Source organism: Theobroma cacao, chromosome 9 (assembly GCF_053813885.1).
Source record: "Theobroma cacao isolate CCN51 chromosome 9, ASM5381388v1, whole genome shotgun sequence".
In the NCBI taxonomy this organism is placed as follows: Eukaryota; Viridiplantae; Streptophyta; class Magnoliopsida; order Malvales; family Malvaceae; genus Theobroma; species Theobroma cacao.
Window position 1 is genome coordinate 2,420,842 of NC_142647.1, and position 24,772 is coordinate 2,445,613.

A 24,772-nucleotide genomic window follows, 5' to 3' on the forward strand; every position below is an offset into this window, starting at 1 on the left:
TTATGATTTTTTTTTGCTTAAATAATTAGTAAAATTGTACAAGCGAGAAAAAAGCAACATACAAGAATCAGAACGAGTGAATAGCCTTTCTCTCTCTAGAAACGCGGTAAACAAACAGGAAAGGGAAAGGATTTACTTTCTCTCTCTCTCTATAGGAAAACGCGGAAAATATATTGCGTTTGGCAGCAGCAGTCGTTTCCACGTTCCTCTCCTTCCTAACAGGATGCTATCATTGAAAAGACTTACGGTATTACCATCATTTATCACTCATTCATTTCTTTATTCAATTATTCCCACGTTGCAAGTTTGTTATGACCCTGACATTTTTTTTTCTTTGACAAAGTAAACAAAAATTGTTAACTTTTTATTCTCTTTGACATTTAAAGAAAGCAACCCAAGCTTTGATTTTCAACTTTCCTTGAACAATCTTTCTGGCTATTTCGTTTGCTTTGCTTTTACTTTGCCTATAAAAAAGGTTGGGTTAGTTTCTGTTTTCACAAACACAAAGCCAAAAGCTTGTCTTTCTCTGCCCTGTTTTTCCTGTTCTGTCTTTCTTTTTTGTTTTAAGCTTTGCTTTTGCAGAGAGCGGTATTGGGTGGAGAAGAAAGAAAATATTGGTCTTTCTTATTGCAGAGAACAATGATGAACGGTGGTGATTTAGTGGATAACAAGTCCGCTGTTGGTGGCGGTGTTGAGGATATGTACGGTGAAGATAGTGCCACGATGGATCAGCCTGTCACTCCTTGGACTGTCTCTGTTGCTAGGTGAGTTACCCACATTTCTGCACCAATGCCTATATTCCTTTTTTGTTTAGATTTTTGGTTTGTTAAAACTCGAAAGTGGTATTTGTTTCACCTGATGTATGTTAAAGTTGAACTAATAGTAATAATTGTCATTCAGACATTTTAGATCTAAAACAATTTCAATATTAATCTGCAAATTACCAGAGATCATTCCTTTGTTGATCTTTGCAGATAACGTTTGTGTTGGTAATATAACGACAATAGTTAAATCTTCTATCATATTTGTCTTTTCTGTCAATATTTTTTTTCTACAAGACTGCAAATTGCACCACTATATTTGTCACTGTGGTTTCTGTTGTTCACATACTTACTCACTGCCATAATAGAACACGTTAATGCTTGATTTTTCATTTTGTGTCTAATAATTTCAATGATTATATAATATTTTTTCTGGGTTTTTAATGATTTCAACACTTTCTTGAGAATAAAGGGAAAAAAACCGAAACTTGCAAACAAAGTGATGCCTTGTTAAGATAAACAGAAAAGCTACTGTTATTTCTTCCTTCTTATGCGTACATATAAAGTTTAGATCTTTCTTACTCCTGTTGCAGTGGGTATTCCTTGATGCGGGACCCACGTCACAACAAAGGGCTGGCCTTCACTGAGAAAGAGAGAGATGCCCACTACCTGCGTGGCCTTCTGCCCCCTGCTGTTTTCAGTCAGGAGCTTCAGGGGAAGAGGCTGATGCATAACCTTCGCCAGTATAAAGTTCCTTTGCAACGATACGTGGCCATGATGGATCTTCAGGTACTTGTTCATGTGTTGCATAGCCCACATTGGGAGTTGATTCAAGTGAATTTAAAGTGTTGTTTTAAGTTCTTGCACTTTCAGTTGAGTCCATGTTTGCTATGTTAACACATATCCGACGAACATGAGTACGGAGGTCTGATTCTTTAAATATACGAAGAAACTTAAAATTATTGAACGTACTCACGTGGGACATATATTTGTATTCAAGACTCCCTCCCCCTCGAGTCTGTGTAACAAAGCATGTTTGTGTCACAAAGGCTAGTGATATGACAGCTATTGACAACTTACCTTTACTGATGGTCTATTGCATTTTGCAGGAGAGGAATGAACGACTATTCTACAAGCTGCTCATTGATAATGTGGAAGAACTGCTCCCAGTTGTGTACACTCCAACAGTCGGTGAGGCTTGCCAAAAATATGGGAGCATTTTCAGGCGCCCTCAGGGTCTTTACATCAGTTTGAAAGAGAAGTATGTATTTGATTGTGTCCTGTGTATGTATTTCCTCTTATATGTTGCTGTTGCATAACAATAACTAAGCCTCACATTCTCTCAGGGGGAAGATTCTTGAAGTATTGAAAAACTGGCCTGAGAGAAGTGTTCAAGTTATTGTTGTCACTGATGGTGAGCGAATTTTGGGACTTGGTGATCTGGGTTGCCAGGTAATGCTATATTTGTATTGAAGTAGTGAGTCAACTGGAACAGTGATCCTCTCTCTTATAGACCAACTTAATGATTTTTAATATTATGATTGTTTTCAGGGAATGGGTATACCTGTAGGAAAGCTTTCCCTGTACACAGCTCTGGGAGGAGTCCGTCCCTCAGCAGTAAGCATTGTTAAAACCATTCTGTTGCATGATTGATTTTTTTTTCCCCAATGGATGAGTTTATAGTGAAAATTCGAGTTACAGTTATGCTGCAGTAGTTCCCTAATTGCATATACAAGTTTGATTCAAATTTCTATATTATTCAGGCTTTCTGCAGCTTAACCTAACAGTATAAATTACTTCCTAAATCAGCTACTGATATTTAATTATTTACAACCTTCATTCTATATTTACAGTGCTTGCCTATAACTATTGATGTTGGGACAAACAATGAGAAGTTGTTAAATGACGAGTTTTATATTGGGCTTAAACAAAGGAGGGCAACTGGACAGGTTTGGTGATTTTTCCTTTTTCTCTACATTTTTCCATCCAGTCATAGTTTCCTATGCCGCATACTTAATCTGAAATACTAAATTACATTGATTTCCATGGTATAGGAATATGCTGAACTTCTTCAGGAGTTCATGTCTGCAGCTAAGCAGAATTATGGAGAGAAAGTCCTAATACAGGTAATCATAAGTTCATACTCATTTTAAGCCTTTACTTCTGGATTTTTACATGCTCTGTTCTCTGAATAAGATAAGCATGATTTTCAGTTTGAAGATTTTGCAAACCACAACGCATTTGAGCTATTGGCAAAATACAGTTCTACTCATCTTGTTTTCAATGATGATATACAGGTGATTCTCTCTAACTAGATTACTCTCTTCTGTTTTTCATTAATGATGGTAACATTATTTTAGTTTTGAGAAATATCCGTTCTTATTTTGTAACTCCTTCATAATGGCAGGGCACAGCGTCTGTGGTGCTGGCAGGGCTTATTGCAGCCCTGAAATTACTTGGTGGAACTCTTGCTGACCATAGGTTCTTATTCCTGGGTGCAGGAGAGGTAAGGCTCAATTAACACAACACCATGAAGGAAACTTACCTTTTCTAGACAACACCTACTACTAATTAGTCTCTTCAAATTTTATCATTTTTTAGGAGTTTTTTTTCTTTACATCACTTAACCTTTCCTCCTCTTTCCTCCAGGCTGGAACTGGTATAGCTGAGCTCATAGCTCTTGAGATGTCAAAACAGGTAAAAACTTTATGCATTTCCTGTGCTAAATATTCGTTTCCTCAGAAAATCTTTGTGGCTAAATATATACTGTTTCTTGACAGAATGGAAATCCAATTGAAGAGAACCGCAAGAAGATTTGGCTTGTAGACTCAAAAGTATTGTGAATCTCAGCTAAACATCTTCTGGAAAGATTCTGTCTATAAATGGCATACTTTTGTCCATCCTGTCTCACTCTGATGAGTTTTAAATTGTGTGGCAGGGATTAATTGTTGACTCTCGTAAGGAGTCACTTCAACACTTCAAGAAACCTTGGGCTCATGAGCATGAACCTGTCAGGAAACTCGTAGATGCTGTCAAGGTGTGTAATTTGTCTTGAATTATTTATCTATATTTCCAGAAAAAACTGTTTCGGGGGGTTTTTCCTTTTAACTTGCCTTCTCACTTTTGCTCTTGATTAATCAGGCAATCAAGCCAACTATCCTGATTGGAACATCTGGGGTAGGAAAACAATTCACAAAGGAGGTTGTTGAGGCCATGGCATCCTTCAATGAGGTACTTTCTCTCTCTGTGTCTGTCTATATGTCTCTGTATACATTTTAATATCATCTCAACAGAAGAGTTTTGTACTAATCTTGATGGTTGACTTGCAGAAACCTCTTATCATGGCTCTATCCAACCCTACCTCACAAGCCGAGTGTACCGCAGAAGAAGCATATACATGGAGTGAGGTATATGACCTGCAATGTTCTTTTATGTTCTGTAAGCTGGGATGCCTTGTTAAAATGTAGCATGGAGTTTTATACGTCCATAAACCTTCACCATTTTCCACCTTTTATCTGCAGGGTCGAGCAATCTTTGCCAGTGGAAGCCCATTCGACCCCTTTGAATATGATGGCAAAGTCTTCGTGCCTGGCCAGGTTCTGTCTATACCTGAAGCATCTTGAAGTATGGAATTTATTTGCACCCAAAGTTTTTTATACTAATTGTTATCTCCTTGTTTGATGTAATTCAGGCAAACAATGCTTACATATTCCCTGGATTTGGTTTGGGTGTGATAATTTCTGGTGCAATTCGTGTTCATGATGACATGCTTTTGGCGGCCTGTAAGTGCATGAAATCAACTTAAGATGAATAAACCTTGTGAATCTGTTAAACTAGATCCATCAAGCCACACTCACACTGCCTCTACAAACTTTTTCTATATATAATACCCTTTTTACAACTATTTATTTATCATTTGGTTGTTTTTCCACCCATACAAACTGTAAGAAATTGGACCTAACTGCTTTTCTCTTTTTTCCCTCGTGACAGCGGAAGCTTTGGCTTCACAAGTGACAGAAGAACACTTTGCAAAGGGACTGATATACCCACCATTCTCCAATATCAGAAAGATATCAGCGAATATTGCTGCTAAAGTTGCAGCCAAGGCATATGAACTTGGTGAGTTCCAACCTGAAACCTGATGCATGATCATGCTTTGTCTTTATAAGTTGTTTACCTCTTATTAAAACCACTGCCCTCCGTATTCATCTCCATTTCCTTTTTGTTCCTAGGTCTGGCTTCTCATCTTCCTCAGCCTGAGGATCTCGTTAAATATGCGGAGAGCTGCATGTACAGCCCAGTCTACAGAACCTACCGTTGAAAGTGAAGCAGAGTCCTATACTTTGTTAGTCTGCGATTTGCAGGCCTCACTTCGTTTTGCTCATGTTTTCTCCCAATTTTCCTTTAATTTTTTTTCTCCGTTTCTCTATGGCTCATTTATTGTTTATCCCTTCTGTTTCTGTTATCTCTCTAGTTCTTGTAATCGAGGTTTATGGCATAGCTATTAGCCTATTAGGACCTATTAATTTTTTTTTTCTTTCCATAGAAATTTTTGGGAGAACTCTTATTTTTTAGTCCTATTTGAAATGAATCACGACATTCAGTCCTTTTTACCTTTCTTCTTTTAAGAAATTAACATTATCTTTTCAACGACTTCTGTTACACATTTATTATATCATGAATCAAAACAACGTAAATGTATAAATTTTATACATTATACGTTATCATTAAGCAAGGTATTATTACAAACTCCATTGGTCCTCTCCCTCAAACCAAACAAAAAGGAAATGACAAATCCAGATGCTTTTGAGCTTCTGCATCAGCTTAAGGTCGATTGAGTCAGTTGTTTGCTAGGCCAAGCTTTAATTTTCTCCAATAAGGCTCTTGCAATCATACGTGCTATGCCTTACTTAGAACAAGCAGCATGAAATCTAAGCCTTTCATTTATAACGCTCCATTTCATACAAGATAGTGCTCCCAAGTTAATATACATAATATAATCTCTGATAGTCTAGTTGCATATTAACTAGAGAATAGTTTTGGAGGTACATGATAACACATGGTTTCTAACGCATTTCATCCGTAACTTGACAACTCCTTATCCCCCAAAAGGATTTAGGCTTCAACTTCTCATTTGTTGCAGTGAAAAGCCACCCCATATGGGTTTCACAAGACGCACAGTTTATGATCGTCCATGCATACCTGTGAAAAGCAGCAATTAAGTTAATCGTGGTTATACAGCCAAGAAAAAAATAATTAAGAGAATGATCACAAGATAATGTTGCCATTCATGTAGATGTCAACAAGTTTTGCATATTGATTGATTCAGACCTAATTTGCAGGTTTACTGCCCTCTCATCTATAAAGTTCCTCCAACTACCACATACACCAACACGATTGTCATAAGAGAGTAAATGCCTGATCATCAACGTTCCTCATTTACAATAAAAAATAAGAACTTGCAATGACACAATGCAAATCATGAAAACCAGAATTGAATCACTTTGCTTTTGCCAACTATATCGACATGATATCTTTCCTGTACTGTCCTCTTCATAACAACTTGTTACTAGTCATTACAAGTTAATCACCAAAGGTATACTAGGGGATTGTGACCATCTAGATTTTAAACAAAAGTCAATTACCCCAAAAGAAGACATTATCACCCCATTAGTATTAATCCCAAGGCAAAATGAAGTAACAATCCAATATTTGATGAAAAGGTACCAACTATCCAAGTTATTTAGTGTAACACCATTAGCTTCATACTAGCCTTTGAGAGAGAGTTTAAGACCATACCCAGGAAACCAGCTGAACTCTTTAGCCGGTCGGCTTCTGAGCGCTAAGCCATTTGCTTTATAAAAAGTCATTACCTCATGCACAAAGCCATCTGGGTTAACAAAAGCACCCAGAGGACCATCACTGGACATCACCAACATATCTCTGCGCCTAGCAAGTAAATTCTGAAAAGAAAAAAAGACAATCAAATAGAAGTTGGTAAATAATAGCTCATAGAACTGCATATTTCTGCAGTAGCAACAGGAGAAAGCATGAAATCATATGGCATGGGTATTAACACACACACACACACACACACACACGTGAGATGAGTAGAGAGAGAGCAGTACCTGACAGATCTTACATCGAATACGATCAAGTCTTTCAAGTAATTCAATTTCCCGACGCAGTCTATATGAAATACCATCAATTTCCAGAAGCTCCTGCCTTGTAGGTTCAGAGATGGGAATTTTACTTGCAATATAGAAAGACAAAAGATCAGGCTTCTTCACAAAACCATCCATGCTCGGAATCCCAACTATATGTTTCCACATATCTGCAAAATAGCAATATCAAAAACATTTAATATTTATGAGATTTGAAAAGAATACCATGCCAAAAGGAAACAACAACATAACAAGCCAATTAGCAAATAGGAAGAAAATTTTACTAAATAATGACTGAGTGTTTGTATATATAAAGTATATTCCTTTATTCCTTTTGCAAATGTATCACAGAACAAAATGTTCTCATTTCAAACTCACAAAGCATGATAGAGAAAGGGAACACCAATCGTACCAAGAAATGACCAAAATGAGTTGTCTTAAATTAAATTCTGAAAACCTGCCATGCAGCAGGAACCACATATTAAGTTCTTCCAGAAACATTCTTTCCAAGATTCAAACCTAAACTACACACCAGGCAAGGACAAACAATATTCTCATAATTCACAAACTTAGCAAAGTCTCCAAAATAAACAAAGTGAATGAGGTGCTGGCAAAAGAACATAGGGTAACAACTAATATCAAAGTTGAAATACCTGCTGCCTTTTGAGCAAGACAATATGAGTCATACATACGATATACCCAATAGGGCCAGAATGCTCTTGAAACTGTACATGAAAGATGAGACCTTGGTCTTGCCACTTTGTGAGCTATGGATCCCAAGCCAGCATTTCTAACTAGTTTCTTATGTTTAGAAGGTGATGAACCCATGAAGCTGGAGTCATTTCTGCACGGACTTCCTGATTGGATGTCTGACTCAGACAATTTATTGTTATCATCACTGTTTGTTGATTCATCCGTCCTATCAGACTCATAACAGGCACCAATTGCAGATTGATGAATTCTCCTTTCTGTTTGAGAAAGTTCATTCTCAAAGCTTTCCTCTGAATTCGCTTCTGAATTATTTTCCTCATTCCCATCTTTACGTGATGAAGCATTTAAAGATATCATCTGTTGACTTTGCAGATTACTAAATGGTACCAATTTTGCATATGCATCTCGAGGGGTCCTTAATGGCACATCTTCTTCAATAATTTGAATCTCTCCACAAGGCTTAAAAAATTGAGAATTTACAGCAAATCAGCATTCTATCATACATGTACTAACAAGAAAGATATTTGTGAATATTTTCAAAAAAAACAAGATTATTCTTACTGCTCCTTCCGCATCAATCCAATGGCGTCTCAGACGAAACCGCTGTTGGCCACGAGTAACCACATTAATCGTACCATCCTCTAGCGAACGAAATTGCCGAATCTGCAAATGTGAGTTAATACATTTAAGTAAAATTATTATAAATCAATCATAGTCAAGCTTAACATCGCTATCAAATGGGAGTGAAACTTACAAGGTACTCACAAGGGTACATCACAACACATACACAGACATTCTCTAACCACATAATTTTCTCTGGTCCAACAAAATAGTCTCATCAAGCAGAATTCAGTTTGACAACACATATTCATTGGCAAATAGCATTTTTCCTCACCTACTTATTTACACCTATAGCTAAACATGCTTACTGCTTTTGTTCAAATCTTGAATACCCTTTTTCTTTGTGTAGTGTCTGGTGTGTGGGAAAAGGAGGTGCTTTATTTTTGGTGCTAATAAATTTTAAAAGCAACTGCCTAAGCACTCTGTAAATGAACCTCAAACAAGTAACAACTCTTATGCAATGCTATATGTTGTTAGAAATTAAATGTAACCCAAATGCAAGTTGAATGCCTATCAGCAAGCAAAAAAATATAACCAGTGGGTTTTAGCAAGTATACCTCTGCAGTTGTCCCTATTTTTGCGAGCCTTAATGGTCCATTGTTATAGTCCCTGTAAACACGGACCTGGATAAAGATTCAACCCTTGTTTCATTATCCAAGAAAACAATCAACAAGAAAGAAATCACATACACAGAAAAGGTAAAAAAGAAAAGATATGATGGGAGTTCACCTACCACACCCATGGTATAAGGAGCATCAGCCTGAGTCAAAGCTCTGTTAACTGCAGCTACAAAGTTGGGTTGAATAACTCTCAGTGGGAGTGTGGCCCCTGGGAACAGGACTACCCCTGGTAAATATTAAACAAAAGAGTTTAAATCGTTTGATCTGTTAATAAAAAAGAGGAAGAATATTAAGAGAAGTAAGAAAACATCCAAAATAATATAAAACCATGTTATTCAAAAACTGATCATCAAATACTGATTATAGAGCTCAAAAGCTATAATAAATGGATCAGACTTATGTAGGATGTCTCCGAAGCCAACCTCTCACAGTGGCACTGAATCAAAACCCGCTAAATAAGTTAAATATTTAATGTTCCTAAAATTTTTCTGATTTTATCTATCAACAACATAAGAATATGATGAACCAATACTGCTAGAACCACAATTTATGAAAACCAAAAATAAATGGAATATGTAAATACCTTCAAGATAGAACAATGGGAGGCTCAAGATGGCACCCCCTTCCCAAAAGGCAAAACTGTGGTGTGTATCATCAACCTCTGCCATATGCATTTGATAAAAGTCAATCTCAAACTATTTGGATAAAACTGACCAAAATCTTTATAATGGTAAAATAGAGAACATGATTACCGCCCAGATATGAATGTAAGGAAGTCAAATCGGTATTGAAGGTAAACTTGTCAATTGAAGGAACGCCACTACAGTATGAAAAAACAAAGTTAGACATCAATAATAAACCGTAGCAATCGAACTGAACGAAATCTCAAAAATGCTTTAATTCAAACTAAATACCGTTCAATAATTAAACGTAGCATTTGTTTTTTCACTAAAAGACTGAATGTTCAAAAATAAAATAGAAAAAACAATAAAATGAGCTTCAAAAAGAGTTCAATCTGCAATATTAATAAAATTTTCTTCCTAAACCCCTCCCTCAGTCCAACCCAAATTAAGGACACTGTGATAAAACGACGATAAATTCCAACTGCAACGGCAAACAGCGAATCATATGGTGGAAAAAGAGATGATATGGTTGGAGTGGTTACGTCGCGTCACGATCATCATCGGATGATTCGGCAAGACCTTCGACTTCTTCGATCTGTAACTCCTCGTAATCGAGCTCTAAAATCTGTTCGATCTGTCGCCTCTCTACTTCGTCTTCCATTTCCTTCTTTTGACTGCTTTGCTGTTTTTTTTCTTTTTTCTTTTTTCACTATGGTATTAGGGTTTTGTTTGGAAATGAAGGGACTTATGAACGTTTATGTTGTCCCCGCCATCGCAATCGTCCCCCGCCCCACAGCAATTTTCCCTCGGGAAATTGAAGAATTGTTCGTCCCTTCTTCGCACACTCTCCTCCCTTCTAAAATTGTTCACGCGAAATCGATTTAAATACCCATTACAGCTAGCCCGTGATAAATCTAGACATCTGTAATCGTATAAACAAACCGTTCTAGGCCGGTTCGGCCGACAAATTTTCTTATGTCATGTCGCGCCCTGCAGTTTTATTTCGTCATCCGCTCTTATTAAAAATTAAATTACCAAAAGAAAAAATAGTTTTATACTCGTGAGCATCATAGTTAAATAATATTTTTTATAAAAAGTAAAAAATAATTAAAAACAAAAAAAAAAACAGCTAAAAGATCTCACTTTTTAATCCATAGAACGAGTATTTCAATAATTGGATTTAATGGTCATTCATTTTCACAAATTAAATTTTACCTTGCGTGTTTACAAATGGATTTCATGTTTAATTCATTTATTTCTTTTTTATATATATTTTTGGACCGACTTCCAATTTAATTTTTTCTTCATTCTTTATAAAAAATCAAATCCATTGTTTCTCCTCGTGGACTTAATTATTAAAAGAATCTTTAAGATTGTGCCAAAGTTGTATTGATCTACTTAGATGTTGAAAAATGCATACTCTTATTTTGGTGAAAAAAAAAAAAGTGACCATGTCAAGAGGTGAATGAAATAAAACTCATCTATAACAAAGTCAACATATAAATCCATTCATTTTTTATACAAATAAAAATAAATTAAAAAAAATGAATTATGAGGTGTCTATAGAAGATTTTGTTTAACTTAAAAGTTGGGTTCTTAAAATTTGATTTACAAGTATAGTAAGTTAATTGTGCAAGCTATTACTACTCTTAGGGTCATCTTTACTCTAATTCCGACCTAATTCAAGTCATTTATCAACTTCTTCAAAGGTAGTAGGATGTTAATATGCGGCACATTTTCAGAGAGGATAATAAAATAGCTAATTGTATGGTTAATAAAGGTTTATCATGTTCCTTCAATAGATACTAGACAACTATTATTGAACAATATATTAAGATTTTGTTTTTCTTGTCTAATTAAAATTTAATGAATTTTTTCTTCCTAAAAAAGATTTCAAATAATAAATTGGTAATGCAACAAAACAACCTTGAGTTTTCGCCTTGTCCCGTTCAAGCAACAATAACTTAATATATTGATATTACATGAACAAAACTAGTAATCAATGTGATATCAAATAATAAAAATCAAGATCGATAAACAACTCTTTAAAATATTCTAATATTATAAGTAACAAGAGCTTATGTTAATATATTTGAAATATTGAGTTTTGATTTTAAAATACATAATACATTATATAATTTTCATCTTAATAATTTAGTACCATATAAGTTACACACGAAAAGTTAAGGTGTCGAGATATTGCATTGATCTCTTTTATACATCATATGAAACTCATAAGCAACTGTACCATATAGTATTTTGTTTCCATTAGCAAGTTCTAAGTTATGCATGAACACAGACGTTATTAATTAGCTTTAAAATAATACTAATAACAATACTGATTATGATGTTTATTATTTACAAATATCATGTTCCAATGTTGATAATGATTAAAATGATCTTATTATTTATATGTCATGATAAATAATACGGGCACACGCAGGCAAGGAAGAACGGAGCTATCATCCTAGCCGCTAACTTAAAGGGTGCACCGAGGCTAAACGAATATAAACCTATATAGGCTAAAAGAAACAGAACGAGGCGCGAGTACGCGGCAGACCAAGCTCCTTGCATTGCCTTACTCGTTTTTGCTGGATAAATCTTCCCAAACACAAATTTGAAAAACCCCAGAAAACGAAGGGAGTGGAAAAAATGGGGCGCGCAGTTCTCTCGCAATTTCTCATGCTTTCCAATTCCGCTCCTCGCCTCTCATCTTCACTGTACTCTCTCCTCCTCGCGTTATCTTTAAATCGATGAAATTGAAATTTTCATCCATTTACATTTTGGTTTGGCTTTTGTACTAAAGCAGGTCCTGTGGCGGACTTCGAAGTAAATACTTGAAAAGACCTGGATTAGTCCGTCATAATCGTGCTATAAATGGTGACAATGGCGCTGGTTTCCGTTGCTGCTGCAGTGTCTCGCTTTCGCAGCCGGCCACTCCGGAGACTTCTTCGAGCTCGGTCAAGTAATCTCCATTCCATAGTTTTATTTGTTATCTTATTTCCAATGGAGTTAATGGAAAGAATTTTTTAGAGTTGAATAGTATTTTATTACTTGACAAGGCAATGGTAATATATAAGCTTGTTTTTAACTGTTAAATTGAATTGTTGAAAACTGACAAGCCAGAATGTGTTTGGTAATCTAGAATAACTTTGCTTACGGCCCGTTTGGAACCAAATTAAATTTTAATTCATTTCATTTGAGGACGAATTTTATGGTAAAATTTGCTCACAATTGATTTTTTTTCATTTTTAAAAAAATCAACTGTTTGTTGGATTCCAAACTAAGCAAATTATAGATTTAAAATAACTTTAAGTTTTTATTTCTTTAATTTCTAGCATTTTACTAGAACTGCGGTTTACCGAATGTATGTTGAATTACTTACAGGCAGAGAATAGTGTCGGGAGTCCAGCCAACAGGAGCTATCCACCTTGGGAATTATCTTGGTGCCATAAAGAATTGGATTGCCCTTCAGGTTCTCCTGATTTTCTCCACTATATTTCAAGGTCAAACGTGCTAAGTGCTATGGATAATATGGTTTTATGGCTTCAGCAATGTAGCTACTTCCGATGGAGTGTATGGAATATATTCTAGTTTCTTTTTTGATCAACTTTAGTCGCTTTTGAAGTTACTGTCAATCACTGATGTTTTCTCCTTGACTAGTGCAATTTTTCTAGATTTCCATTGTGAAATTGATGTGTGATCTTTTTATCTTTCTTGGCTAGCTTATTCTGTATGTATTTGTTATTCTTGTGAGCGATTTTGAGAATCTCCTACGATTAGGTTTTGTGGCAGGCTCTGGATGTCAAATCAATTTTGGATTCATGAACTAGACAATTGAATGCCTTCAATATCCTGGATTTCAATGAGAACAGAATAAAATGAACTAGTTTAAGCTAGTGGCTGTCTTTGTTATTTTAGCTATAAACGGACACTTAATTGTTATGTTTAACTTTTTGCGTGATTAAGTGTTTCTTGACGTTGGTTCTGTTTTTGCAGAACTCGTATGACACTCTCTTTTTCATTGTGGACCTCCATGCGGTATGCTAGAAATAATATCTATAGTTATCTGTTAAAAGTTCCTCATTGATATTGCTGTCTCACAATCAATCTTTTACATTGAGCTGCTTTTTGAAAGCAATATTTCTCTTGATTCTGTATGCCTATTTTGCTATTTTTAATTGCTTCATTTTTCTCCACATGCAGATTACATTACCATATGATACACGACAATTATCTAAGGCAACAAGGAATACAGCAGCTATTTATTTGGCATGTGGTGTAGACACCTCAAAGGTGTGCTACAACTTTTGGTCCTTTATGATACATTTTATGTGTCTATCTCACTATATGTTTGAATCTTTAATGGTAAGAAATAATCCTCATTTGGACATGCAGGCTTCTGTTTTTGTGCAGTCACATGTCCGTGCCCATGTAGAATTGATGTGGCTACTGAGTTCTGCCACACCAATTGGTTGGCTAAACAGAATGATTCAGTTTAAAGAGAAATCTCGCAAGGCGGTGCGTTTTTAGCTGTATGACAGCTCCATCTCCAATACTTATTATCATGATATAGCTCTCACTTTCATTGGAGTTCTGTACCATAAGCTCTTACCTATAAAGTTTTTATTCCTGTGCATTTGGAGTTGGTCAAAGTGGGAGTGTTTTGGTTTTAGTTCTTTTATACAAATATTAGGAGAAGAATTCAGCTGGCATCTGATAAACCTTTTTAGTCTAGAAAATCATCATTGAGCATCACCCCATATGCTTAGGTGCTGTCAATGTGTAGGCACCAATTCTCAATCATGCAGAAAAAGTTTAGTAAAAGAAAAAATCATGCTATTGGATATCAACTCCTGCAAAAGTCCTTCACTCCATACCTTTTAGACCTTTGGTGGTATCACAATATTATCCAAAAAAAGAAACATAGTATGGCTTGTAACATTCATGGAATATGGACTAATTTTATTATTATTATCACGGTAACAGAGGATTGTTAGTACTTTGTAGTAGAGTCATTATTTCATTTCAATCTTGTGTCTCTTATCAAATGTATGTTTTTTGTGTGTATAAATCAATTGGCTTCCTCTGTTACGGTTTTGCAGGGAGATGAAAATGTTGGGGTTGCTCTATTGACCTATCCTGTTCTGATGGCTTCTGATATTCTTTTATATCAGGTGATTTTGGAAACATGCATATTATCCCTTATTGGGGCATGCTAATAACCTTGATAGTTTGAGTATTTTATCTGCAAAACGTTGACAATAGTTTGATAAATTGCCCTGAATGTGCATGACTCTTACGCAATTGCTGCATGCTTCTGCAGTCTGACTTTGTCCCAGTTGGTGAAGATCAGAAGCAGCATTTGGAGTTGTCACGTGAGTTGGCTGAGCGTGTTAACTATTTATATGGAGGAAGGAAGTGGAAAAAGCTGGGAGGGTGAGAAGAAACTGTATATTTTTGAAATATTCATTTAAAGAGTAGATTCATCACTATGTCTGTGCCTCTTTTTCAGTTGCTCTATATTGTCATCACTAAAGCTTTTATTCTTCTAATTTTTTAAATTTAATTTTGGTCACAGGCGTGGTGGTGCTATTTTTAAGGTGGCCTTTCTATACCGATACTTGGTTTAGCCCTAGCTTATAAGCTTATGAATGATGACAAATTATGAAATGTTCTTATCTAAGTTTATTCCCTTACGTAGGTTCCTGAGCCCCTAATACCACCAGCTGGATCACGAGTTATGTCCCTCAGTGATGGTCTTTCAAAGGTTTTCAGCAATCTATGTTTTGATTTGTGAAACTTGCATGTGTTAGATGAATATAAGAGTTCCTGACTTACCCACCTCCTATATAATGCAATTCCTCTTTGATGAATTGCTTGAGGTGATCATATTGGTAACTCTTAAGACTTTAAGGATTGAGTACATTCTTTTACATATATTTCTATGCTGCTATTGTTTTCAGTAACTTAGTAACATCTCAAAGTAATGGTTAAGTTTAAACTCTCATAGCGGTTCAGGACGGATAGACCAAATGGTCTAAGATGGCTTAGGTAGTATCCCTACATTTAGTTTTTGTGATAACTTATTCAATTAGCATCAGGCATGTCTTTCCTACCTTCTTTTTCTTTTCCATTGCTTAGGTCTTAAGAAAGCTTTCTGCAGACTCTAACCTAGTTACTTGTTTATATAAATAATCATCTTGCTTTGTGAATTATCTTTGACAAAGCTTTGCAGTCAGTAACTGGGGATATTTAATCCTTATTCTTAAACATATTATTATTATCCTAAATATAATAAAAATTCCATTCCCTTTTACAAAGTTGAAGATAAGAAAAAATGTGAATCACCTTTCAACTTTTATTCATCTTGTAGATCTGGCTCTATGACCAGCAAAGAGGAAATAAAGGATAGCTGATGAAATTTTTATAACCTATTTGTTTGTTTTCTGAAATTATTTTTTTCTGAAACTGACTGACGTATTTCTGGGCTCAATCTTACAGATGTCCAAGTCTGCACCTTCTGATCAGTCTCGAATCAATCTTCTTGACCCTAAAGATGTGAGTGGCTTAATACATTTCTTCCTTCCCTCACCCTGCAGTGTGTGTAAAATTTGAAAGGTATTATAATTCATATGCATACTACCGTTGAATTTAGTAATTATGTGAAAAAATCTGCATGGTAATCATTGATGTCATGGGTCTTTATCCTGGATTGGGCTTCAAAGCTAATTTTGAGTTGCAGTATACTGGGGGTAAAAGAAAGGGTTCTTGTGGACCATCTTACAAAGTTTTTGCCATGTAAGTTTATCTAATAAAGTTAATCCTAGCTTTTGTAATTAAGGAATATATACTTGTATGACTTCATGCACTCATTTTCAATCCCATGTAAAAGTTTGTGGAGCATAATTTGTTTTAAAGTTCTGTTTTTTACCCATATCTTCGGTTTGATCTGAAGTAATCTCCTTATTTTGGTGGTAGGTGATAGCAAACAAGATAAAGCGTTGCAAGACTGACTCTTTCCCAGGGTTAATTCCTAGTCTATCCAGATAATATGAAGTTTTCCTTCTATTTTTATTTTTATTTTCTTTTTTAGATAATTTTTTTTATATGAACAAGTGAATCTAATCTGAAGTCTTACAAGCCCATTTTGTGTTGTTTGTGTCTCTTCTGGCAATTCTTATAGCCTGGAATTTGACAACCCTGAACGTCCTGAGTGCAACAATCTTCTTTCAATATATCAGATAATTTCAAGCAAGACGAAAGAGGTTTGAAAATTAGGTGTTACTTGAGTTTGAGTACTTCATGTGTATAACTTTTGAAATTGCGTTTCTGTTCATGTCCATCCAAGATAAATCAATCCTATAGTAATTCACATCACATTAAAAGTACTCTGGATTATGAAGCTAACAATAAGCCACTGAATGGTTGATCAAGTCTTCCCGGTTATAACTTTTGCTTCAAGAAAATGTGTCAGAGGATGTTCTCTGCATACAGTATTCTGAAATTAATATACACAGCTACACACACAGGAGTAGGTGTGAAATGTTTGAAGAACTAGATAATCTTTCTCTTCTTTTGAGTATTAGTACATTTTGTGCAGTATTCAACTTTGCATTTGAAATTCTTATTGATATTAAAATTGCTGCTGTGATATAAGAAATTGTGGAATCATCAATCAGTCTAGATAGATTAGGAGAGATTCAACACCTAAGAATTGTCTTATGTTTCCTTCTTATTTCAGGAAGTTGCACAAGAATGCCAAGATATGAACTGGGGCTCATTTAAAACCCTCCTAACAGATGCATTGGTTGATCATCTGCATCCTATCCAGGTTCTTAGCACCATACACAGGGTGTTTTTTTTTTTTTTTTATATTATATAAAAAAACTGGGTTATGGTGCATGATAGGAACATGTACATGCTATGCTGTTTTACATATAATTTGTCTTTGTTTCACTTGTGCATGTTATTTTCCCAATGGACTTTAGGTGTTTATTTTTGTGTTAATACTTAATTCTAGAAATATATGCGAACTTAAGATTTATCATATTTAATGCTGGCTTGCAAATAATTCTAACCATAACAGTTCATATATTCGTGGGGAGGAAATATACATTTATGGATGTTTTCTGTTGACTAATAAGTTTTGCTTCTAAATCACGGTAATTTACTAGTAAAATCTTTTGCTGATGTACTTGAAATCTAGTGAGTCCTGGCTATATCTTATTCCAGCTGTTTGGTCTACCTAGAAATCAACCATTTGTGCAAAATGATTATTGTTATGAAGCTGCCTACAGGAGCCTAACAAACAATAATTCTAGTCAGGTCCATGTTGCTGCTTCAGTGTTGAAACCCCATTGGTGCCCAGATGGTATTAATGTTCGATTGGATTCCATCTTTGACGGTAGACAGCTTTTGTTTCTTTTCATGAATACTTTGTATGTACATGTAGGTTTCTTTTTGCTTGATGTGCATACAGTTGTTGTTTTCGGCCAAAGTTGTGGCCATATTTGGTCCAATCATTTTGTTGATTGCATTGGTTTTACTCTTTTGAAAGCTATTGAGTTTTCTTCCACTGATGATGTTCGATTATAATTGATTGGGGTGTCCCATCATCAGTCAGATTTTCTGCTTTTGCAGGTTCGGTATGAGGACATTATTTCTGATCCAGCGTATTTGGATGGAGTCTTGGCAGAAGGGGCTGAGAAAGCTGCAGCTATAGCTGATGCTACTCTCAATAATGTCTACCAGGCAATGGGATTCTTGTGTAGATGAGTGAAATGATTTGTATACAAACCATAATATGACTTTTAGATTATTCACCATCACCCCCAGAGTTTTTTGGAGTATATTCCCATTAAAATGTTCCGAATAAGTGAAAAGTTTTTTATTTGAAGGTCCACGAATTCTTTGATGGAGTTGCCTCTACCTCTCCTTTGCAGACAGGTGCCATTTATATTCCTTAATGTTCATTAAAGTTGGTGATTTATTGCCTTTTTCCCTAGACAATTTTTGCTGTATAAAATACACTGATTGCCTGATAGAAACTTGTTTCACTTTCATGTTATTGAGTGGGTAAAAAATTTACTTTACTTGCAAATCTTCTTTAAACAGTCATATTTATTCACTGAAGGCTCATGTGCAGTGGTTTATTGACTGGTTAAGTTCTTATTTATTTAATTGTTTAGTGCAACACAAGTGTGCTGTTGTCATCAAAACGAGTTACAGTTCAGTGATTGGTGTGATGTTTATAATGATTTTTCTGGAAGGACTTACAATACTGATAAGGTATTGATTGTGTGCTTTAGTTAGATAACCTAGAAAATATCCTCTAAAGTGTCCCAAGTCTTTCTAAGGATATTGCCTTAAATAATCTGTATAGAGAAAACAGATAAAGATTCATCTAGCTTACCTCAACTAGTTTGAGATTAAGGCTTAGTTGAGGTAAGTTTGGAAACATCAGAATTTGGATTTTTGAGAATTATTTCTGGGAAGCTTCATCTTTATTAGAAGCAAGCCTGCCATTACGTGTAGTGTCTATCATGTCGATAGTAAGATTCTTATCAGCATAGGAGATAGTGATAGAAGAGCGAATATCGATCCTTCCAGTGCAATTAAAATCAGCAATTCATATTCTCATCTAATTCCACCCACCCACAGCCTTTCCTTTAACAAAGGAGAAGATGAGATCAAGCATCTATAAAAGGCTATTTGAGGGAGACAGTGAGAGGTCAATGGCTCTGTAAAATCCCCTTTTACTCTCTTTCTCTCCCACTCTCTCTTCGTTGGGTGGCAAAGGAATAAAGGGAGCATCCTTCTCAACTCTTCCTTCTTTAACTTTTGGCTGTCAGTTCCACAGAGAGATGTACAGAGAAAGATACATGACAAGGACCACGGTCTGCTCATGTAAAGGTGATGTTCTTATTCCAATCATTAACAGAATTTTGGTCTCTTCTGTTTCCCTTTTTTGGTTGCCTCATGGTCCTTTCAAGCTCCTTTTGGCATTCTCATTTTCTTTTGTTACATGGCTTTGCTAATTAGAAGAACCTTCTTCTACTAAAACAAACTAAAGCCAAATGTTATTATGAAATTGTGGTTTTGGTAATGCAATTTCTTTGACATAGTTGCCTGTACTTCTATCAATTGTTGACTATATCTAATCTAGTGGCAGCCATATGCTAATTTCATTTTGTTTAAGACATTCCAATTCTAGGCTAGCCAATTAGCATGTGTCTGTACCTTTTGTAAACATGTTGCTAGTTGCATATGGTTTCTACATCGGGATCCATTGATCTTTCTAGAGCATGATCTGTTTTATTGTACATTTTGCTTGCTCCAGATTCCACTCCTATGGAATTTTATCTGCATATGGTGCCCTGATCTGAAAAGTTGAATGCAAATTTTTTCTTTCTAGTAATTGACTCGTGACAATGATTAGTTGCTTTATTCTTTGTCTTTTACAATTCTTAAATGCTTATAATTAAATAACTAACCAACTGTTCTATAATAATGATATTAGCATATTAGTTAGGAACTGCATCCTTTTATGCATGACCAGGACCTAAGGATTAGTTACCGTCTCTCGAGTTTTCAATTTATAGCAATAATGGAAGCCTTCTTGAGTAATTCCGAGGAGTTCAAGTAGTTTGCTAAGTGTATACTTAGATGCTGAGTTTCTCGACGCCTTGTGTTTGATTCAATAGTTTGAATCATCAAATATGTAATCATATTATTTGGTCTTTTCACCAGCTTCCCCTGCTGGATTATGTAATTTGACGGATTGCTTGGATGATGCTTGAAGCTTCAAACCGAGGACTCGTATGCTGAAAGAGCAACGTTTTCCTGAAACTGTAACAAATTTACTGGCTTACTGAATCTGGTATTGGTTTATCACTGGGATAGGATAAAGCTAATTTCATTCCTTCTTCCTACTTTTTAGCTTTAGTCTTTCAGTTAAAGGATGAACATGGCAGCCATCAGCCATGCGTTCTTCATGTACAAGTTTGTTGCCTGACTTGGTTTGTTCGCCGGTGGACATGTAACCCTCGGGGGAAGGTTTCCAGTGTTGGTGGACGGCTGGGGTTGAACATGGCAAGGGGAACCTCTTATAGCGATCTGCTGTTTTTGGCCAACGTTTGTTAGCCACGTCCCAAAATCCAAAAGGTGATCTCTAGCTTTATAGTAGTCCTTTTCACAAATAGCATCTCCTTCGTATTTTGCAAGTGGTCCCATGCTTGGGCGAAGGGAAGAATATATAGCTAATATACGTTTATATATAAACAAACTGTTAGCACTCTTCTTTCTTAAATCTCTTTGAAGTTTTTTTTTTTTTTTTTTCTTTCTCTTTGAAGTTTAAACCTTCGGAAAAAAGTTTAAGAAGTTCTAACCGATATGACGATTCTTTAAATATTATATATTCATATAATTGATGGGACCAAAAAATGATTTCACGTAAAAATCAATTGTCGGCAATGATATTGTTGAAATTGAAAATGGGTTTGTTTAGAGAGTGAAAATATCCATTTACTTATATTAGTCTAGCCTGTTTGCATAGTATGTCGAGCTTAAGCGCTTATGATAATTAGAATTTTTTTTATTGAAAAATGATATAATATTTAAAAAAATTTTTGAATTGAAGATTTAAATTTTTTTATTATTTTTAATTATATTTTGATATTTTTATTTTAAATTAAATGTTATGTTAGATATGTTATAATAAATGATACGTTGATATAATGTGATATAAAAAATTATTAATCATAAAAATATCATATGATATTTTTATTATTCATATCAATATCACATTATATAAAAAATGTTAAATGATATTTTAATTAATAATAGTTAATTAATTATTAATTATTAAATTTATTAAATTTAAAATAAAAATATAAAAATTTAATTGATTTAATAAAAAATAAAAATTTATTTAAATTTTTTTTGAAATGTCATATCATAAAAGTTTGTGAAGTCCTATGTAACTTATGTTATACGAAAGCTTTAAAATTAGGTTAAATTACTTTCCTTTTTTTTTTCTTTCATAAAACTTTTGTTTGTGATAAAAATGAAAAACGTCAAATCTTTTATTCAATTCTTATAAGAAAGAATTCATCAAAACTACTTGGTACATTAGTAAATTCCTATATTTGTGTGGAATCCTTATGTCATTAAATTTTTTATTTTAGCCAAAACGTCAAAATCTAAATGGATATATCAATACGATAATTGGTTGACACGTAAGTCTCTTGAGACTTTTGCCTTGATTCCCTTTTTGTTTTGTATGTTTTTGACCAGTGACTCTCTCTCTTACCGAAGGGTATAGCCATATACCATAAATAGGAAGGCATGCCCTTGAGCACAACTCCACATAGAATCACATTCAAATCTTTTTATCTGTAGAGCTATCTTCGTCGACGTCAGGTTTTACTAATATTTCTATCCAGGCAGGGATGGGCAGGAATAGCTTGCAACACCAAGTTGCCTGCATGAGAAGGTCCCTATTTGATCAGGTCGTCTCTCGATTTTCAATATTCGTACATTCTCAATTTCATTTTCCTTTTTATTTATTACCAAAACGTCGTTGCTTCTCTTCGTTTTAGCCTTGAATAAGTCAACATTGAAAAAGATGATAAATTTTCTGGTTTTTTTTTTTCAATTAATATTTTATGAATTTTTTTAATTGACATAAACTTTGAATTGGAAAAAAAAACCATGTACTGAAATATACCTAAAAACACGTTTCTTTGTATTTTAGTCTTTTTTCCTTTATTTGTATCTTCAGTTTCCTTAAAAAGCCAATATGCTATTGGACTTCACATGACGCCCACTCCAAGCATTTTCCAGAATATATAATCCTATGTTCGACAAAAAAGTAAAAAGAAAATAAGTCAACGACAAAAACAAGAAGGGTGCGGCGTCGTTTCGAAACCTCAATCTATTTCGCATTTCTTTACGTGCCTCCAGGCACGGGGCCAAAGGAAAAAGAGCATCATGCTTTAACTGATTCTTCTTTGCTCTTTTTCTTTTTATATAATTTTTAAACAGACAAGCTAGTATTCCACTTATAAATAAAAGATAAAACATTTTGTTCTTCACTAATTGAACCCCTTCATATGACTCATCCAACACAATCCGTAAATCATTTTCAAGTAAATTTTTCTACTTTTCTTTTCTATCCTTAATTTATCAACAAATCAAGTAAAATGTGCATATTGAAGCATTGTTATAGGGATTCCTTGACGAGCAATTCATCCAGCTGGAGGAGTTACAAGATGATGCCAGCCCTAATTTTGTACAAGAAATTGTTACACTATTTTACACTGATTCAGCAAGATTGATTCAGAACATCGAACAGGCACTGTAAGGCCAACATTCTCGTGACAATCATCAATATTAGTTGAGAATTTGAGGTTACTGAGATACACTGCAAATTAAAGTTTCCTCTAATTACTATAGACTTGTATAAATCCATGCAGGAACAATGGGCCTATTGACTTTAGTAAACTGGATGATTACATGCATCAATTCAAGGGTAGCAGCTCCAGGTAAACTCTTAAATACCCAAATTAAAAGACAAAAAGTTAAATCGAATTTATACATATTAGTAGAAATATAATTGGTTTTCTAAGTTACTTGCTAATGGTTGAAGCATTGGAGCTAAAAAGGTGACCGATGAATGCAAAGTGTTCAGAGAATACTGCAGTGCAGAAAATGCTCAAGGGTATTTTCTTGTCTACTTCCTTTTCCTTTTCCTTTCTTCAATTCCATACATAGAGATGCTTAACTCATGAACTGCTCCCGGTGGCCGGCATTAAATAAGCAAGCCCTTTCTGAAGTGAATTCAATACCTTGCTTTTGTAGATGCATTAGGACTTTTCAGCAAGTCAAGCAAGAGTATGCAATCTTGAGGAGGAAGCTCGAAGTTTACTTCCAGGTCTTCCCATTTTTACCTATTTCTCTTATTTGTGCTGTCACCGGCATGGTTTTAGCTTCTAATTACTTCGTCTGGGTTTTATGCAGATGGTGAGACAGGCTGATGTTGCTCACACACCATGAGGTGCCTGGCCTGTCAGGTGCTGATATAAATGGAGATATATAAACTGATATAGCCTTCACTAAAATTAGTTCCATTACCATGGAAACAAGGATCCTTTGTCGATGATGCATGAGTAACTATGTCCTGAATATCTAAATATCATCAATAATATGCCACTTTATATTTCCCACGGCTTTTTGATCAAGTTGTTTCCCTGTGCCCGAACTAATATTTCCTTTGGTTTGGTGGGGGTATATACATTGAGTGCATCGCAAAACTTAATGGAAAGTTGACGGTCTTGTTAGTGGCCAGATCTCAAGCTCCAAACTTAGGGTCTCCTGGGCGAGAGGTCATGGTCATCCCCGCACTTCGAAGTTGAGAGGAAATGAAGGGTTCAGGTATGGGACTATGGGGTGGTGGTGGTTTGTCAAATTCAACTATTCAACTTCTCTCCATGCTTTCAAGATTTGAATTTTGAAAAGTCTTGGGCTTTTGTTGTTTGTTGGATAGACAGCCCCAGATTTCCCATTTGAACCCACTCACATGATTCTCGTATTACTGTATTTCTGGGCCCAAATTTGCATAGTGTCTAGAGAGAGAGGGAAAAGGACTAAAACAGAATTAGAGCAATTATATCCAATCAACGTTTAGAAAAGGTTTGTACCAAAAAAGAACCCCGCACACAGTAGTTGTCTTGTATCCTGCTAGGTGAATACCTAGGGCGTTGAGAAGACCAAGCCATCATTTACCAGTAAACGAATTACATAATTTTCTTTAAAATCATCATCACATCTCTTTTACTTCAGGTTTTTATGTAAATATATGAACAGAATAGAATTTTCTTCGTAAAAATCGTAGTACAATCGATTTTACAGGTGCAAAAATAAAGCACACTGATATAGTAGTTAATGAAACAAGGATGAGAGGGAGAATTGGAAAGAGAGAGAGAGATTGGTTGGCTGGTTAGCAGGCAAACTTGTAATGATTATACCGATCAAGAAGTAAAGAGAATTAGAAAAAGGGAGGAATAAAGCGAAAAAGGTCCAAAAGGGCTCCTCTAAAGTGAAGCTGGGAATTATCAAGGCAGGCAGTGATGGATCATATCTTAATAAGTGGGATGTTGGGGCTCCACCATTACAGATGGTGAGCGCAAAAGGGTTGTTCTGCTAATAATGATGACCAAGACTTTAGTTTCGTTTTTTTCTTTTCCCCCAATATTCATTGAACATTTCCA

At 35.1% G+C, this 24,772-nt stretch overlaps 4 protein-coding genes across 8 annotated transcripts; 3 read left to right on the forward strand and 1 right to left on the reverse strand.

Annotated features, from left to right (window-relative positions):
• The first annotated feature begins 435 nt into the window (after window positions 1–435).
• Window positions 436–5,374, forward strand: LOC18587999 (NADP-dependent malic enzyme). Its single transcript, XM_018127573.2, has 18 exons — window positions 436–764; window positions 1,355–1,550; window positions 1,871–2,022; window positions 2,108–2,213; window positions 2,313–2,378; window positions 2,615–2,710; window positions 2,816–2,887; window positions 2,975–3,058; window positions 3,169–3,267; window positions 3,411–3,458; window positions 3,542–3,595; window positions 3,700–3,798; window positions 3,903–3,992; window positions 4,091–4,168; window positions 4,283–4,357; window positions 4,453–4,543; window positions 4,752–4,880; window positions 4,994–5,374. The coding sequence occupies exons 1-18, from the start codon at window positions 640–642 to the stop codon at window positions 5,080–5,082; spliced, it is 1,749 nt and encodes a 582-aa protein (XP_017983062.2). The 5' UTR covers window positions 436–639; the 3' UTR covers window positions 5,083–5,374.
• Window positions 5,375–5,671: 297 nt separating this feature from the next.
• Window positions 5,672–10,477, reverse strand: LOC18588000 (ATP-dependent protease La (LON) domain protein). 2 transcript variants are annotated; one of them, XM_088809536.1, is made up of 10 exons: window positions 10,043–10,477; window positions 9,630–9,697; window positions 9,461–9,538; window positions 8,991–9,103; window positions 8,815–8,880; window positions 8,198–8,299; window positions 7,579–8,095; window positions 6,890–7,095; window positions 6,635–6,724; window positions 5,672–5,963 (listed from the first exon to the last, which is right to left on the reverse strand). In XM_088809536.1, the coding sequence occupies exons 1-10, from the start codon at window positions 10,159–10,161 to the stop codon at window positions 5,928–5,930; spliced, it is 1,395 nt and encodes a 464-aa protein (XP_088665662.1). In that variant the 5' UTR covers window positions 10,162–10,477; the 3' UTR covers window positions 5,672–5,927. The 2 variants fall into 2 exon arrangements, with proteins under 2 accessions (XP_088665662.1, XP_007012168.2); XM_007012106.3 differs by having other exon boundaries at window positions 6,561–6,724; window positions 10,043–10,472.
• Window positions 10,478–12,023: 1,546 nt separating this feature from the next.
• OVA4 (Nucleotidylyl transferase superfamily protein) lies at window positions 12,024–18,417 on the forward strand. 2 transcript variants are annotated; one of them, XM_018128053.2, is made up of 16 exons: window positions 12,024–12,220; window positions 12,307–12,465; window positions 12,888–12,975; window positions 13,500–13,541; window positions 13,707–13,796; window positions 13,899–14,021; window positions 14,606–14,677; window positions 14,827–14,939; window positions 15,082–15,103; window positions 15,205–15,270; window positions 16,005–16,061; window positions 16,482–16,528; window positions 16,687–16,768; window positions 17,245–17,334; window positions 17,829–17,907; window positions 18,144–18,417. In XM_018128053.2, the coding sequence occupies exons 1-16, from the start codon at window positions 12,153–12,155 to the stop codon at window positions 18,152–18,154; spliced, it is 1,209 nt and encodes a 402-aa protein (XP_017983542.2). In that variant the 5' UTR covers window positions 12,024–12,152; the 3' UTR covers window positions 18,155–18,417. The 2 variants fall into 2 exon arrangements, with proteins under 2 accessions (XP_017983542.2, XP_017983541.2); XM_018128052.2 differs by lacking the exon at window positions 17,829–17,907.
• Window positions 18,418–19,275: 858 nt separating this feature from the next.
• Window positions 19,276–23,728, forward strand: LOC18588002 (histidine-containing phosphotransfer protein 4-like). 3 transcript variants are annotated; one of them, XM_088810063.1, is made up of 9 exons: window positions 19,276–19,415; window positions 20,253–20,353; window positions 20,443–20,666; window positions 21,903–22,012; window positions 22,732–22,862; window positions 22,979–23,047; window positions 23,152–23,223; window positions 23,364–23,436; window positions 23,523–23,728. In XM_088810063.1, the coding sequence occupies exons 4-9, from the start codon at window positions 21,953–21,955 to the stop codon at window positions 23,556–23,558; spliced, it is 441 nt and encodes a 146-aa protein (XP_088666189.1). In that variant the 5' UTR covers window positions 19,276–19,415; window positions 20,253–20,353; window positions 20,443–20,666; window positions 21,903–21,952; the 3' UTR covers window positions 23,559–23,728. The 3 variants fall into 3 exon arrangements, with proteins under 3 accessions (XP_088666189.1, XP_007012174.2, XP_017983543.2); XM_007012112.3 differs by having other exon boundaries at window positions 21,947–22,012; XM_018128054.2 differs by having other exon boundaries at window positions 21,951–22,012.
• Window positions 23,729–24,772: the final 1,044 nt, after the last annotated feature.